At 37.2% G+C, this 14,202-nt stretch overlaps 1 protein-coding gene across 1 annotated transcript in view; it reads left to right on the plus strand.

Moving 5' to 3' along the window:
• Positions 1 to 14,202, plus strand: part of UBE2D2 (ubiquitin conjugating enzyme E2 D2) — a 26,867-nt gene that overhangs the window by 2,102 nt on the left and 10,563 nt on the right. The window contains exons 3-5 of the mRNA XM_042780694.1: positions 11,597 to 11,628; positions 11,708 to 11,785; positions 11,871 to 11,976. Coding sequence (XP_042636628.1) covers positions 11,597 to 11,628; positions 11,708 to 11,785; positions 11,871 to 11,976 — 216 coding nt within the window. The remainder of the gene's footprint in view (positions 1 to 11,596; positions 11,629 to 11,707; positions 11,786 to 11,870; positions 11,977 to 14,202) is intronic.

The following is a 14,202-nucleotide window of genomic DNA, read 5'->3' on the forward strand; positions in this document are numbered from 1 at the left end:
CCATTTCATAGACATACCTAATCGTTTAGCCTATCCACCCATCTATCCAGCCATATACCCATGTTTGCCTTCACTGACAGCGCAGTGCTGTATGTACAAAAGGATTCATATTTGTTGTCTATACCTCTCATGTGCCTCTCTCTGTCTTTCTCATCCTCAGTGGTGCCATATTGGTCACTCACATTTGGTACATTACCCTTCTCTTCACCCAAATCAATACTTTATCTATCTAACAGCCTTCCCTCCCCTCCCCTCCCAACCCTGGTAACCAACAAAGAAAATTTCCTTCTATAGATAAACCTTTCCTTAACTTTGATCTCTTAGTTTTTATTAAGAATTTTATATATTTTTTTTTTTGCTAAATCCTTAAGAACTAAAGTAAGGCCCTTTTTTACAAGAATTGTTTTACAGACAAAACATAAATTACAAGATTAAGTACATGAGTTAACTCTAGTGCTCTGTAGTATTTGACACGAGATAAGACAGGGCAAGTACTTAAACCATAAACAGTGGTTTAAGTGCTTCTGTCAAGTGCTCTTATTCTCATTTAAGCTTTACAACAACCCTTTTAAATGAATGAGGAAGAATTTAGACTACTTTAGAGAAAAGTCCAGTGAGAATCTGGAAGTTCTAAAGTAGACTCATGATCAGGTTTTCTTACTCTAGTTTTGTCCTCCCACTGTATCAGATGGTCCACCTGCATGAGTGTGTCTTTCCATTCAGTTGAAAAAGTGGTTTTGTTTAGGTAAACTTCTCAAAATTGAGGAGCCAAAAATCTTAACCCTAATTAATAATGTTCAAAACCTGGGGACTAGATTGTGTTTTTGGAGTTCTCTTGAATAAGCTAATTTGCCTTCTACCATAGTTATGATTTAGCACTATTACATTCCTTTCTCAAATTGAAAATGTGTTACTCTGAAATAGTAAATAAAATTCTCTCTAAAGCAGAAGCAATAAAAGAAAAAATAAATAAATTGGGCTTCATCAAAATAAAAAATGTGTTAAAGGACACCATGAAGAAACTGGGGAGGTGGGGCCACAGAATGAGAGGAATTTTTTGCAGTAAATTTTAGTATTCAGAAAGTATTTAAAAATCTCTTATAATTCAATAATATAAATAACCCAATTAAAAATGGACAGAGAATCTGAGTAAACATTTCTTCAAAAAAAATACACAAGTGGCCAGTACATGAAAAGATGCTTATTAGTGTAAGAATAAAGATTTTATTATAAAATATCCAGATTTGAATGTACCATTAAACCTTCCCCCCACATTTCGGTTAAGATTTGGTAAATGGGAAGAAGTATCCTTCCTGAAAGAGGTAAGCTGAAGATTTATTGGTTATATTATTTGCTTTGTTTTCTTTTGTTTTGAACACTTGGTGAATGCAACTCTCCAGAGAGCTCTACTTTCAAATATAGGTGTCTTGAGATTCAGTCTTAAACTGTAACAAATATTCTTACTATCCCTTTTAACCTTAAGGCTTAATCCATAATAATAAATAGTAATCAGTGAGTTGTGACTGTCACATTTAAAATCTCAGAAAACAGATTGTGGGTTTCAGTTTGTGTGATTTGATTTGACAGCATCAAACACCAAGGTGGTGGCAGCAGTTTTGTTTGATTTTTGACTGTATCAAACAGTTTTAAACTTACTACCATAAATTTTTGTTTTGAGCAGCTCCCAAGTTTGATCTTTAAAGGTGTTTGAATGTTTATGTACATTATGTTGTAGTTTGGTGCCATCAAGTTGCCTTTGACTAGCGACCCTATATACAACAGAACAAACCACTGTCTAGTCCTATACCATCTTCACAATCTTTGTTCTGCTTGAACCCATCATTGTAGCCACTATGTCAGTCCATCTCATTGAGGGTCTTCCCTTCTTCGCTGACCTTCTCCTTGACAAAACGTATATCCATCTCCAGGGAATGGTCCCTTCTGGCTGCACTTCTAGGACAGATTTGTTTGTTCTTCTGGCAGTCCATGGTATTTTCAGTATTTTTTGCCAGCACCATAATTCAGAGGCATCAGCTCTTCTTTGGTCTTCCTTATTAATTGTCCACCTTTCAAATGCACATGAGGTTTTTGTTTGCTTTATGTTGAGGAATAATCCATACTGAGGACTGTAGTCTTTAATCTTCATTAGTAGGTGCTTTCAAGTCATCTTCACTTTCAGTGAGCAAGGTTATGTCATCAGCATATTGCAGGTTGTTAATAAGTCTTCCTCCAGTCTTGATGCCGTGTTCTTTGTTTAGCTCAGCTTCTCAGATTATTTGCTCCGCGTACAGATTGAATAAGTATGATGAAATGATACAACTCTAATGTACACCCTTCCTGATTTTAAGCCATTCAGTATCCCCTTGGACTGTTTGAATGACAGCCTCTATCATTCTATATACAGGTTTCTCATGAAAAGAATGAAGTGTTCTGGAATTCCCATTCTTTGCAATGTTATCCATAATTTGTTATGATCCATACAGTTGAATGCCTTTGCATAGTTAATAAAACACAAGTAGACATTTTTCTGGTGATTCTTAGCTTTTAGCTAAGATGTTTCTGATAATAAGCAGTGATAGCACTTCGTCCATATCCTCTTCTGAATCCACTTTGCATTTGTGGAAGTTCCCTGTCAATATACTGCTGCAACTGTTTTTTAATTATCTTCAGTACGATTTTACTTGAGTGTGATATTAATGATAATGTTTGATAATTTCCACGTTCTATTGGATCACCTTTCTTTGGGATGATCACAAATACGGGATCTCTTCCAGTCAGTTGGCCAAGTAGCTATCTCCAGATTTCTTGGCATAAACAAGAAACTGCTTCCAGAGCTGCATGCATTTGTTCAAGCCTCTTGGTGGATATTCTGTCAATTCCTGGAACCTTGTTTTTCACCGGTTCCTTCAGTGCAGCATCAACTTCTTCCTCAAAACCATTGGTTCTTTATCATATGCTACCTCCTGAAATAGGAGCTCTGGTAGTGTAGTGCCTAAGGCATGTGACTGCTAGCCAGAAGGCTGGCAGTTCAAACGCACCAGCCACTCCTCAGAAGGAAGGTTGGGCAATCTACTTCTGTAGTGATACTGCCTCGGAAACCCAAGGAGTGGTTGTTATGAGTCAGGTCCGACTCAACAGCAAAACAACAACCTCTAATGACTAGTTCTTTTTGATACAGTGATGGTGTATTCCTTTGATCTTTTGATGTTTCCTACAGTAGCATTCAGTCTTTTGCCTATAGAATAAATACTTCACTATTCTAATTCGAGGCTTGAATTTTTTCTTCAGGTCTTTCAGCTTGGGAAATGTCAAGCATGTCCTTCCCTTTTGGTTTTCTAACTCCAGGTCTTTTGTGTGTTTCATTATACTACTTTACTTTGTCTTCTCTAGCTGTCCTTTCAAATCTTCTGTGCAGCTCATTTATTTCATCATTTCTTCCATTCGCTTTAGCTATTCTGCATTCAAGAACAAGTTTCAGAGTCTCTTCTGACATCCATTTTGGTCTTTTCTTCCCTTCCTGTCTTTTTAATGACCATTTACTTTCTTCATGTGTGATGTTTTTTATATCATCCCACAACTCGTCTAGTTTTCAGTCATTGGTATTCAGTGCATCAGATCTGTTCTTCAGATGGTCTCTAAATTCAGGTGGAATATTATCAAGGTATTCTTTTGGCCCTTGGGGATTTACTTGAATTTTCTTCAGCTTTAACTTGAATTTGAATAGATCATCAATTGCTCTTATGCCACAGTCAGCTTCTGGCCTTGTTTTAACTGATGATATTGAGCTTCTCCATCGTCTTTTTCCACAGATGCAGTCAGTCTGATTTCTTTGTATTCCATCTGGTGAGGATTTATGATGTGTATATTCATGTTTTTGAGAAAAGGTCTTTGCAATGGATAAGCCATTGGTCTTGCAAAATCCTGTCATGTTATCTCCGACCTCATTTCTGTCACAAGGGCCATATATTTTCCAACTACCAGTGATCTTTGTTTCCAACTTTTGCATTCCAGTAATCATTAATACACCTTGATTGCATGTTTGGTCAATTTCAGACTGTAAAAGTTGGTGAGAATCTTTAATTTCTTTATGTTCACATTACTAGTTGGTATGTAAGGTTGAATAATAATAGTATTAACTGGTTTTCCTTGTAGGTTTATGGATATTACCCTATTATTGACAACATTGTACTTCAGGATAGATCTGGAAATGTTCTTTTTGATGATGAATGCAACTCCATTTCTCTTCAAGTTGTCATTCCTGGCATAGTAGATCATGTGATGGCGTGATTCCAAATGACCAGTACCAGTCCATTTCAGTGCACTAATAGCTAGGATATGAATCTTCATGTGCTCCATTTCATTTTTGACAACTTCCAGTTTTCCTAGATTCATACTTTGTATGTTCCATGTTCTAATTATTAATAAATATTAGCAGCTGTTCCCATTTTGAGTCCTGCCCCATCAGCAAGTGGAGGTCCCAAAAGCTTTACTCCATCCATGTCATTAAGGTCAGCTCTACTTTTGGGAGGCAGCTCTTCCCCAGTCATATTTTGAGTGCCTTCCAACCTGAGAGGCTCATCTTCTGACACTATATCAGTGTTTCACTGCTATTCATAAGGTTTTCAGTAGCCAGTTTTTTCAGAAGTAGATGGCCCCATCCTTTTTCCCAAACTGTCTGGCCACAGAGCAACCAGGGATCCAGGTAAAGGGAGGGACCCAGGCCCAACCCCCAAGAGCCAAGAAAGTGGGGGAAAGAGAAGCTGGGGGACAACACAGCAGAGCAGTGCCAGGAATCCAGGTAAGGGTGGCGGAGAGGTTTTCGAACAGCTAAACGAGACAAACTTGTCTGTCAGTTTGTCATATTATTGTGGCTTGCATGTTGCTGTGAGGCTTGAGGTTGTGCCACCAGTGTTTCACGTGGCGGCAGGGTTGCACATGGTGCTCAGGTTTCAGTGCAGCTTACAGACTGAGACACACTAGGAAGAAGAAAGAGGCCATTTGCTTCTCAGAATTGGCCAGGGAAAACCTTATGAATAGCAGAGAAACATTGTCTGATATACTACTGAGCAACTTTATGAATAGCCCGGAAACATTATCCAATACAATGCAGGAGAACGAGCCCTTTAGGTCAGAAGTCTTTCCAAATAAGACTAGGAAAGAACTGCATCATCAAAGTAGAAGCAACCTTACTGATAAGGAAAAAGTCAACCTTTCAAGACCTCCATTTGCTGTTGTGGCATGACTCAAATTGAGAAACAGCTGCAAACATCCATCAATAATAGGAATATAGAATGTATAAAGTATGACTCTAGGAAAATTGGAAGTTGTCAAAAATGAAATGGAACGCATAAAGATTGATATCCTAGGCATTAGTGAGCTGAAATGGACTGGTTTTGGCCATTTTGAATCAGATAACCATATGATCTACTATGCCAGGAATGACAGTTTGAAGAATGGCACGGCATTCGTCGTCACAAAGGATGTTTCAAGATCTGTCCTGAAGCACAGTGCTGTCAGTGATAGGATAATATTCAAACACCTAGATGGAAGACCAGTTAATGTGACTATTACTCAAATTTATTCACCAACCACCAAAGCCAAAGATGAGGAAATTGAAGATTTTTATCAACTTCTGCAGTCTGAAACGGACCAAACATGCAATCAAGATGTGTTTATTGTCACTGGTGACTGGAATGCAAAAGTTGAAATGCAAAAGTTGGAAACAAAGAAGAATCACTGGTAGTTGGAAAATTTGGCCTTGGTGACAGAAATAATGCTGGAAATTGCATGATAGAATTTTGCAAGACCAGCAGCTTACTCATCGCAAATACCTTTTTCAACAACACAAACGGCAGCTATATCCGTAGACTTTGCCAGATGGAGTACACAGGAATCAGATTGACTACATCTGTGTTAACAGGTGATTGAAAAGCTCAGTATCTTCAGCCAAAACAAGGCCAGGAGCTGATTGTGGAACAGACCAGCAATTGCTCGTATGCAAATTCAACTTTAAGTTGAAGACAATTAAAACAAGTCCACTAGAGCCAAAATATGACTTGGAATATATCCCTCCTGAATTTAGAGACCGTCTAAAGAATAAATTTGATTTGTTGAACAGCAGTGACTGAAAACCAGAAGAATTGTGGGATGCCATCAAGAACATCATCCATGAAGAAAGCAAAAGGTCATAAAAAAAACAAGAAAAGACCAAAATGGATGTCAGAAGAGACTCTGAAACTTGCTCTTAAACAGAGAGTAGCTAAAGCAAATGGAAGAAATGACAAGATGAAAGAGCTGACAGAAGATTTCAAAGAGCAGCTCGAACAAACAAAGCCAATTACTATAATGAAATGTGCAAAGACCTGGAGTTAGAAAACCAAAAGGGAAGAACACGCTTGGCATTTCTCAAGCTGAAAAAACTGAGGAAAAAACTTTAAGTCTCAAGTTGCAATGCTGAAAGATTCTATGGGCAAAATATTGAATGATGTAGGAAGCATCCAAAGAAAGAAGGAATACACAGAGTCACTGTACCAAAAAGAACTGGTTGATCGATGTTCATCTATTTTAGGAGGTGGCATATGATCAAGAACCAGTGGTATTGAAGGAAGAAGTTGAAACTGCAGTGACGGAATTGGTGAAGAACAGGGCTCCAGGAATTGACGGAATACCCATTGAGATGTTTCAACAAACGGATGCCCTGCTGGAGGCACTCACTCAGTTATGCCAAGAGATTTGGAAGACAGCTGCCTGGGCAATTGACTGGAAGAAATCCGTATTTGTGCCCATTCCAAAGTGAGGTGATCCCCAGGATGTAGAAATTATCGAACAATAATATTGCACACAAGTAAAATCTTAAGATAATTCAAAAACGGTTGCAGGAGTGTATCGACAGAACTTCCAGAGGATTCAGAAGCTGGATTCAGAAGAGGACATGGAACAAGGGCTATCATTGCTGATGTCAGATGGATCTTGGCTCAAAGCAGAGAATACCAGAAAGATGTTTACTTGTGTTTTATTGACTATGCAAAAGCATTTGATTGTGTGGATCATGACAAATTATGGGTAACATTGAGAAGAATGGGAATTTCGAAACAGTTAATTGTACTCATGAGGAATCTGTACATAGACCAGGAGGCTGTCATCTAGAAGAACAAGGGGACACTGCATGGTTTAAAATCAAGAAGGGTGTGTATCAGCGTTGTATCCTTTCACCATACTTATTCAGTCTATATGCTGAGCATATAATCCAAGAAGCTGGACTATGTGAAGAAGAATGTGGCATCAGGATTGGAGGAAGAATTAACAACCTGCAATATGCTGACAGTACAACTTTGCTTGCTGAAAGTGAGCATGACTTGAAGCACTTACTGGTGAAGATTGAAGAATACAGTCTGCAGTATGGATTACATCTCAAGCTAAAGAAAACAAAAATTCTCACAACTGGACCTGTAAGCAGCATCACAATAAATGGAGAAAAGATTGAAGTTGTCAAAGACTTCACATTGCTTGGTTTACAGTCAACACCAATGGAGGCAGCAGTCAGGACATCAGACGGTGTGTATAGCACTGGGCAAGTTGACTGCAGAGGACCTCTTTCAAGTGCTGAGGAGCAAAGATGTCTCCTTGAGGACTAAGGTGTGCCTGACACAAGCCATGATATTTTCAGTCACATCTGTTAGGAGCTCTGGTAGCATAGTGCGTAAGGCACTTGGCTGCTAACCAGAAGGCTAGCGGTTCAAACCCACCAGCCACTCATTCCTCGGAAGGAAGGCTGGGCAATCTACTTCCGTAGTGATAACACCTCAGAAACCCAAGGACAAGTCACTACGAGTCGGGTACGACTCAACGGAACATAACAACAACAACAACAACCAACCTATGCATGTGAGAGCTGGACAGTGAATAAAGAAGACTGAAGAAGAATTGATGCTTTTGAGATCTGGTGCTGGAGAAGAATGCTTAAAGTACCGTGGACTGCTAAAAGAACTAACAAATCCATCATGGAGGAAGTGCAGCCAGAATGCTTCTTGGATGCAAGAATGACCAGACTTCATCTCACCTACTTTGGTCATGTTGTCGGAAGGGTCCATTCCCTGAAGGAGGATGTCATGCTTGGTGAGGTGGAGAATCGACAGAGGAGGGCAAGGCCCTCAACGCGATGGATTGATACGGTGGCTGTGGCAATGGGCTCAAGTATAGCAGGGATCACGGAGCTAGTGCAGGACCAGGCGGTGTTTCATTCTGCTGTGCATAGGGTTGCTACAAGTCGACTCAACAGCACCTAATAACAACATCTTTGGAAGCTTCACTGAAACCTGCCCGCCATAGGGTGACCCTATTGGTACCCAAAATACTGGCCTCCAGCCTCACAGCATCATGCAAGCCACCACAGTACGACAAACTGTGACAGATGAGTGGTAGATGTAAAATATAGCAATATTTAATGCTGTGGTCAAGTATTTCATCCAGTAACTATTCCTAGAAACTGGAAATTGTAGTAATTCTTGAACTATTCACAGAACCATTACAATTTGAGACACATTAGGTATTCTGTCACTACTTTTTTCACTCTTTATTTATACTTCTACCTAGGAGAGTTAGGAGCCTTACTCCTAAGAGCGGTACAGGTGGAAACCTAAGTCAGTGACTCTATAGGTATTATATTTAACCAGTATGGCAGAATACTCAAGTAAAGATTTAAGTGGTGGGTCTTTAAATGCTTTAATTAGTTAAATTAACATTAAATCCATCTTACTGTGTTTTCAGTTTATCTTTCTGTGTTGTTGGTACTCTAAATCATTTTACAAGAGACATAAATATCATTGGTCTTTGTTGCTTACCATTTCTTTGCAATTTTCTTGTTCCTTTTCCCTTTCACTCCTTTTATAAAGACTTAGCCCTGTATGTGTATTTTCACTCATTTTTCTGGTGACAGTATTTGACTCTTCATTTGTAACAGTGAGGACAAAGTTGTATTAAAAAGTTTGTCGTCGTCCCCCCTTCAGAAATTTGAATGCCAATAGTTTAAACACATTGAGTTATCTTGGGGAATGTTATACAGGTATAACTTAAACAGATATAAGTTACATATGAAATAACTTATTGATATAACTTGTAAGAGTTTTTGATAATGTAAGAATCTTAAGTACATGAGAATGTCTTCAACTTCTTAGAGTACTAAATAGGAAAGAGATTGTGATATTTCAAATATTGGTCTTTCTCCATCTTCTATTAAGAAGGTTATTGTTTTCATAATTGTAACTATTCTAATTTTCAACTTGTTGGCTTTTTTGCTCCAAGCCTCTTGCTGGTTATCCAGTTTTTAGTAGATTTTAATCATAGAGTATAAAATATGCTTTGTTTTTTGTTGGTAAGAATGGGGAATGATGATAAAAAAGTATTTTATATTTAGCCAACAATTTGTTCTGATTTAAATTTTCCTAATAACTTCTTAAGTCTGATAGTATTTTAGCAAGAGAAGAAGAGGGTTGTTCATGGAAAGACTAGAAAGAAGGAAGAATTAATAGTTAAATGGACAATTTTTTAATATCTCTATATTTTTGTAGTTTATTATCTTAAGTGCTTTCTTCTTATTTTATAAAGATCTGACTCTTACAACTTTGAGCAGAAAAGTAAGTGCAGTTACATTCTTCTATTTGTAGCCACTCAGAAAATTAAATAGTATGAAAGGATTAAGTGGAAGAGCAAGACTTAAAACAGGTCCCTTGACTGACTTGTCATTTGTTCATCTTTTTGTCTAATAATGTTTTTCAGTCTTGTTATGAGGATTATTTATTCCAGTTGTCATTTTAATTAGCAGAGTAAGGTTCTCTTTTTTTCCTGTAAACAGCACATGAAAACAAAACCCATTGCCATAGAATCAGTTCCAAATCATAACCTTATAGGACAGTTTAGAACTGCCCAATAGGGTTTCCAAGGTTGTAAATCTTTAAGGAAGCAGACTGCTGCATCTTACTACCACATCTTTCTCCCATGAAAGGGCTAGTGGGTTTGAACAGTTGAACTTTGACTTGGCAGCCCAGTGCTTAACAATTGCATCATGATGGCTTATGGGCCTTTTATAGGACCTTTATTAGAAAGGAGCTCTGATGGCACAGTGCCTAAGGCATTTGATTGCTAACCAGAAAGAAGGTTGGCAGTGCAAACCCACCAGCCACTCCAGGGAAGGAAAGACGGGCAATCTACTTCTGTAAATATTTACCTCTTAAGAAAGCCAGTGGGGGTCTCTATGAGTGTGAATCAATTTGATGGCAGTGGGTTTGGTTTGGTTTTTGTTTTTTTGTTGAAGAGACTAGGACCAGTCTTAATGGTGGCTCAAAGTGACTTTTCTGTTTAGCTTCTTAATCCATAAAAGTACTTATTGGCAGAAAATGTGAATAATTTTTCTAAGTACTGATGATAATGGGTAAGTTGGGAAGGAGAACACATCAGCAATATCTATCCTTCACCTTTAATTCCTAATAAACAGGCAGCTATATGTGGATTCAGGTCCCACTGAGGGACAAATGCAATATAGGGACAGTTTCATGTACACGAAGTCAGAAGAAACTTCAAGACTTGGACTGACTGACATTCCAATATATTTTCATGTGACTTCTTAGTTTTCACATGTCTGCCAGAGTTACCTGGTTTGGGGTTTCAGAGCCCAGATCCTAGTATGACTGTTATGTGCTAAGTTAGTTTCTTTATAAGTGAAAACTTCAGCTTTTGGGTGGCTGTGCTATACAATGGCACGACCTTAGAAATGAAACAGGTACCCTATTAAACAAGTTTTTAACTTTTTCCGTAGAGCTTGTAATCAAGCTTGGGCTTTCAGCTCATGTTTTCTCTGGCTGTTGAGGGACTAGTCATTCTGAAGACCTGTACATGAGAGCTCTTAGGAATTTTTATTTCATTGTAAAAAATCAACATTTTTACTAAAAAATACTAATTTAAGTATTGTCTACCTTAATTTACCAGTCTTCTCTCTACTAGCTTTGTAAAAGGAATATGTCGTATGTAATGGTGTTGGGATAATTATAGTCATATAACACATCAAGGAGTAGGATCTTTTGGTTCTACTTTTAATCCTTAGAAGGTGCCCTGATGACACAGTGGTTAAAGTGCTCAACTGCTAACAGAAAGGTTGGTAGTTAGAACCTACCAGTCACTCACTCCATGGAAGAGAGATGAGGCCCTATGCTTCCATAAAGATTTACAGCCTTGGAAACCGTACAGGGCAGTTCTCCTCTATCCTGTAGGGTTTCTGTGAGTCAAAATCAACTCCATAGCATACTATTTAAAGTAGAATTTTGGACCTTCTCAAGAAGTTTCTTTCTCTGGCATGAGTTTTCAGGATGCTTTAGCAACCACATATTTAATTTCATTGAGTACCTTGTCAGTGTTCCTAGCGTATTCTAGACATTTTTTTTCTCTTTTCAGACTCATACTTGATTTAGATTCCTCATGCTGCCTAAAATTCATTATTAAATTGCTTATAAATGAACTGGGATTAGATGAAGAGTGATAAGTTATTATGGTATAGGTGCAATGTGGATACTGCGTCATGGTGATTTTTTTTGTTCTTCTTTTTCAGTGTTCCATTGGCAAGCTACAATAATGGGACCAGTAAGTATTCAAATTAATTTCAGAATAAATTGGTTATATAATTTGCTCATTTTAATCCTACTTTTCTTGTCATTAACAGAATGACAGTCCCTATCAGGGTGGAGTATTTTTCTTGACAATTCATTTCCCAACAGATTATCCCTTCAAACCACCTAAGGTAATTGGAATGTGGTCATTGCTTTTCATGTGCTTTTCATAATACTAATAAATCAGCGTATAAGAAGTATTTCTTTTTTCTATAGGTTGCATTTACAACAAGAATTTACCATCCAAATATTAACAGTAATGGCAGCATTTGTCTTGATATTCTACGGTCACAGTGGTCTCCAGCACTAACTATTTCAAAAGGTAATGGAGTGGGTGATACTAAAATAGAGCAACATTAGTTTTTATCTTCTTAAAATTATTCATTTTTAAAGACTGTTCATACCTCTTTTAAGAAGAGATAACAAACCTCCCTCATTCTTGAATAGACCTTGAAACTAATTGGAGAAAGTTGGAGTTCAAAGCACAGATATTCCTTGGTGTGGTGACTTCTTTGTCCATTGTGCTATTGATGCTTAAGTTGGAAGATGATTACTTGTTGACATGAATGTGTTTTTAGAGCATTAGAGTAGAAGATGGTAGGTATCTCTTCCAACCTTGAGATCCATGAATGGAAAGGATACAGTTCCAGAACAATAAATAGCCCTTTTCAAGGGAAACTTGTGCTGTATGAAAATAGGTATTAGGTAATTGAAAAGCAAAATATAGGTGAACTTGTATACTGACTGTTAAAATGGCATCCACTCTTGAATCTTCCTGTTTCTATCAGGAACAAACTTAACCATGTAAGATCAATTTAATATAAATTTTTTTATTTGAATATCTTAATCTTTGGTATGGTGTGTGTTTAGAAATGTATAAGGATAGCTAGTTACTAAGTTTGTAATGAAAAATACAGTAGTTCTTATAAATATGACCTGATTATATGAGTGGGTTGGGAGCTCTGATGGCATAGTGCCTAAGGCATTTGACTGCTAACCAGAAGGCTGGTGGTTCAGACCCACCAGCTACTCCTCGGAGGAAAGATTGAGCAATCTACTTCTGTAGAGGTACCACCTTGAAAACCCAAGGGAGGGGTTGCCATGAGTCGAATAGACTTGATGGCAGTAAGTTTCATTATATGAGTAGGTTGGGTTTCTTTTTTATTATTATCAGTGAGATGAGCTGTGTAGTTAATTACCATTATCTTATATTTTGATTTGAGATGGTACAAACTTTCAACATTATATCCAAGTGAAATCACTAGTAGACTATAAATCATGAATTATAGAAGAAAACAAAAATTAATACTGTCTCAACTTTGTGATTTGAGAAGTGACAAAAGAGATCAGGAGATAAGCCTTTGTGTAAAAGAAAAAAAAAATGAAAGCATTTGTTTAAAGGAAAACTTTGCCCAATACAAATATGAGGAATAGATGCAAATACAGTAATGGGTTAGCCATGAGCTAGAATTGACTTTATGTTAATGGCAGTCATTAATGGCTTTTGTTTTGTTTTTCGAAATAAGAACACATACAAATCAAAAAATTAAAAAAAACCCGATTCCAAAATGGCACTAAAATAAATTCGTACTTCTCACCCTTTTAATTAACAAAGATCTTTAAAAAGAAGACGAAATGCTTAAGAACATTGAAATAGCAGTCAGCGCTGTAAGTAGAAAGGTAGATCTCTATAGCCCTTTGGTAAAACAGTCTTGTAATATGGAGTAAAGGGTGTATTCATCTATATCCTTTGACCCAGTAATTCTAGTTTCATTCATCTATCCTATAAAACAGTCCCAAATCTTGAAAAGGCTTTATGTGTGAGTATATTTGTGACAGCATTACTTATTTCTAAAAATTAAAAATTACTTACAGGTCCAGCAGTATAAGAAGAAACAAATAGTTCTAACATGTCAATTTAATAGACTGATTCTTTAGAAATTTTGTAGGAAATGAGGAAATACTATTTAAAAAATCAGTATACAATTTGTATACATTGTAATTTGAGTGATACAGAAAAATGTAGTAAAGTAGCTAGAAAGAAACAGACAATGTTGGTGTTGGTATTTGGATGGTGAAATTTGATGTATGAAAAAGGTTTTTTGTTGATCTTCGTTTTCTGTGCTCTTAGAATCATAGAAATCAGATCTTCCTTTGTATACAGACTGTACTTATATTTTACTATTTCTTTAATGCATACCTTTAGACACACTATAACGGCTTAATGATAAAGAAGTCTGGATCTGACTGCCTAGGTTCTGATTTCAGCTCCATCTCTTATTAAATGAGACATGGGAAAAATTAGTCTCTGTATTCTTTAGTTTTTTCATCTGTAGATAAGGATGATGATAATTATTTCACTGATATTTAAAAGACTGAAACAGCAGAATGAAAAGTTAACCTGTTTCTTGTAAACACTCAAATACCTGGGGTAAGGCACTATATTGTAAAATGTATATTTACCATGTTGTTGTTGTTAAGTGCCGTTGAGTCGTTTCCGACTCATAGTGACCCCATGCACAGCAGAACGAAACACTGCCCGATCCCA

Source organism: Orycteropus afer, unplaced genomic scaffold (genome assembly GCF_000298275.1).
Source record: "Orycteropus afer afer isolate SDZICR_OR568_19922 unplaced genomic scaffold, OryAfe1.0 scaffold00056, whole genome shotgun sequence".
NCBI lineage: Eukaryota > Metazoa > Chordata > Mammalia > Tubulidentata > Orycteropodidae > Orycteropus > Orycteropus afer.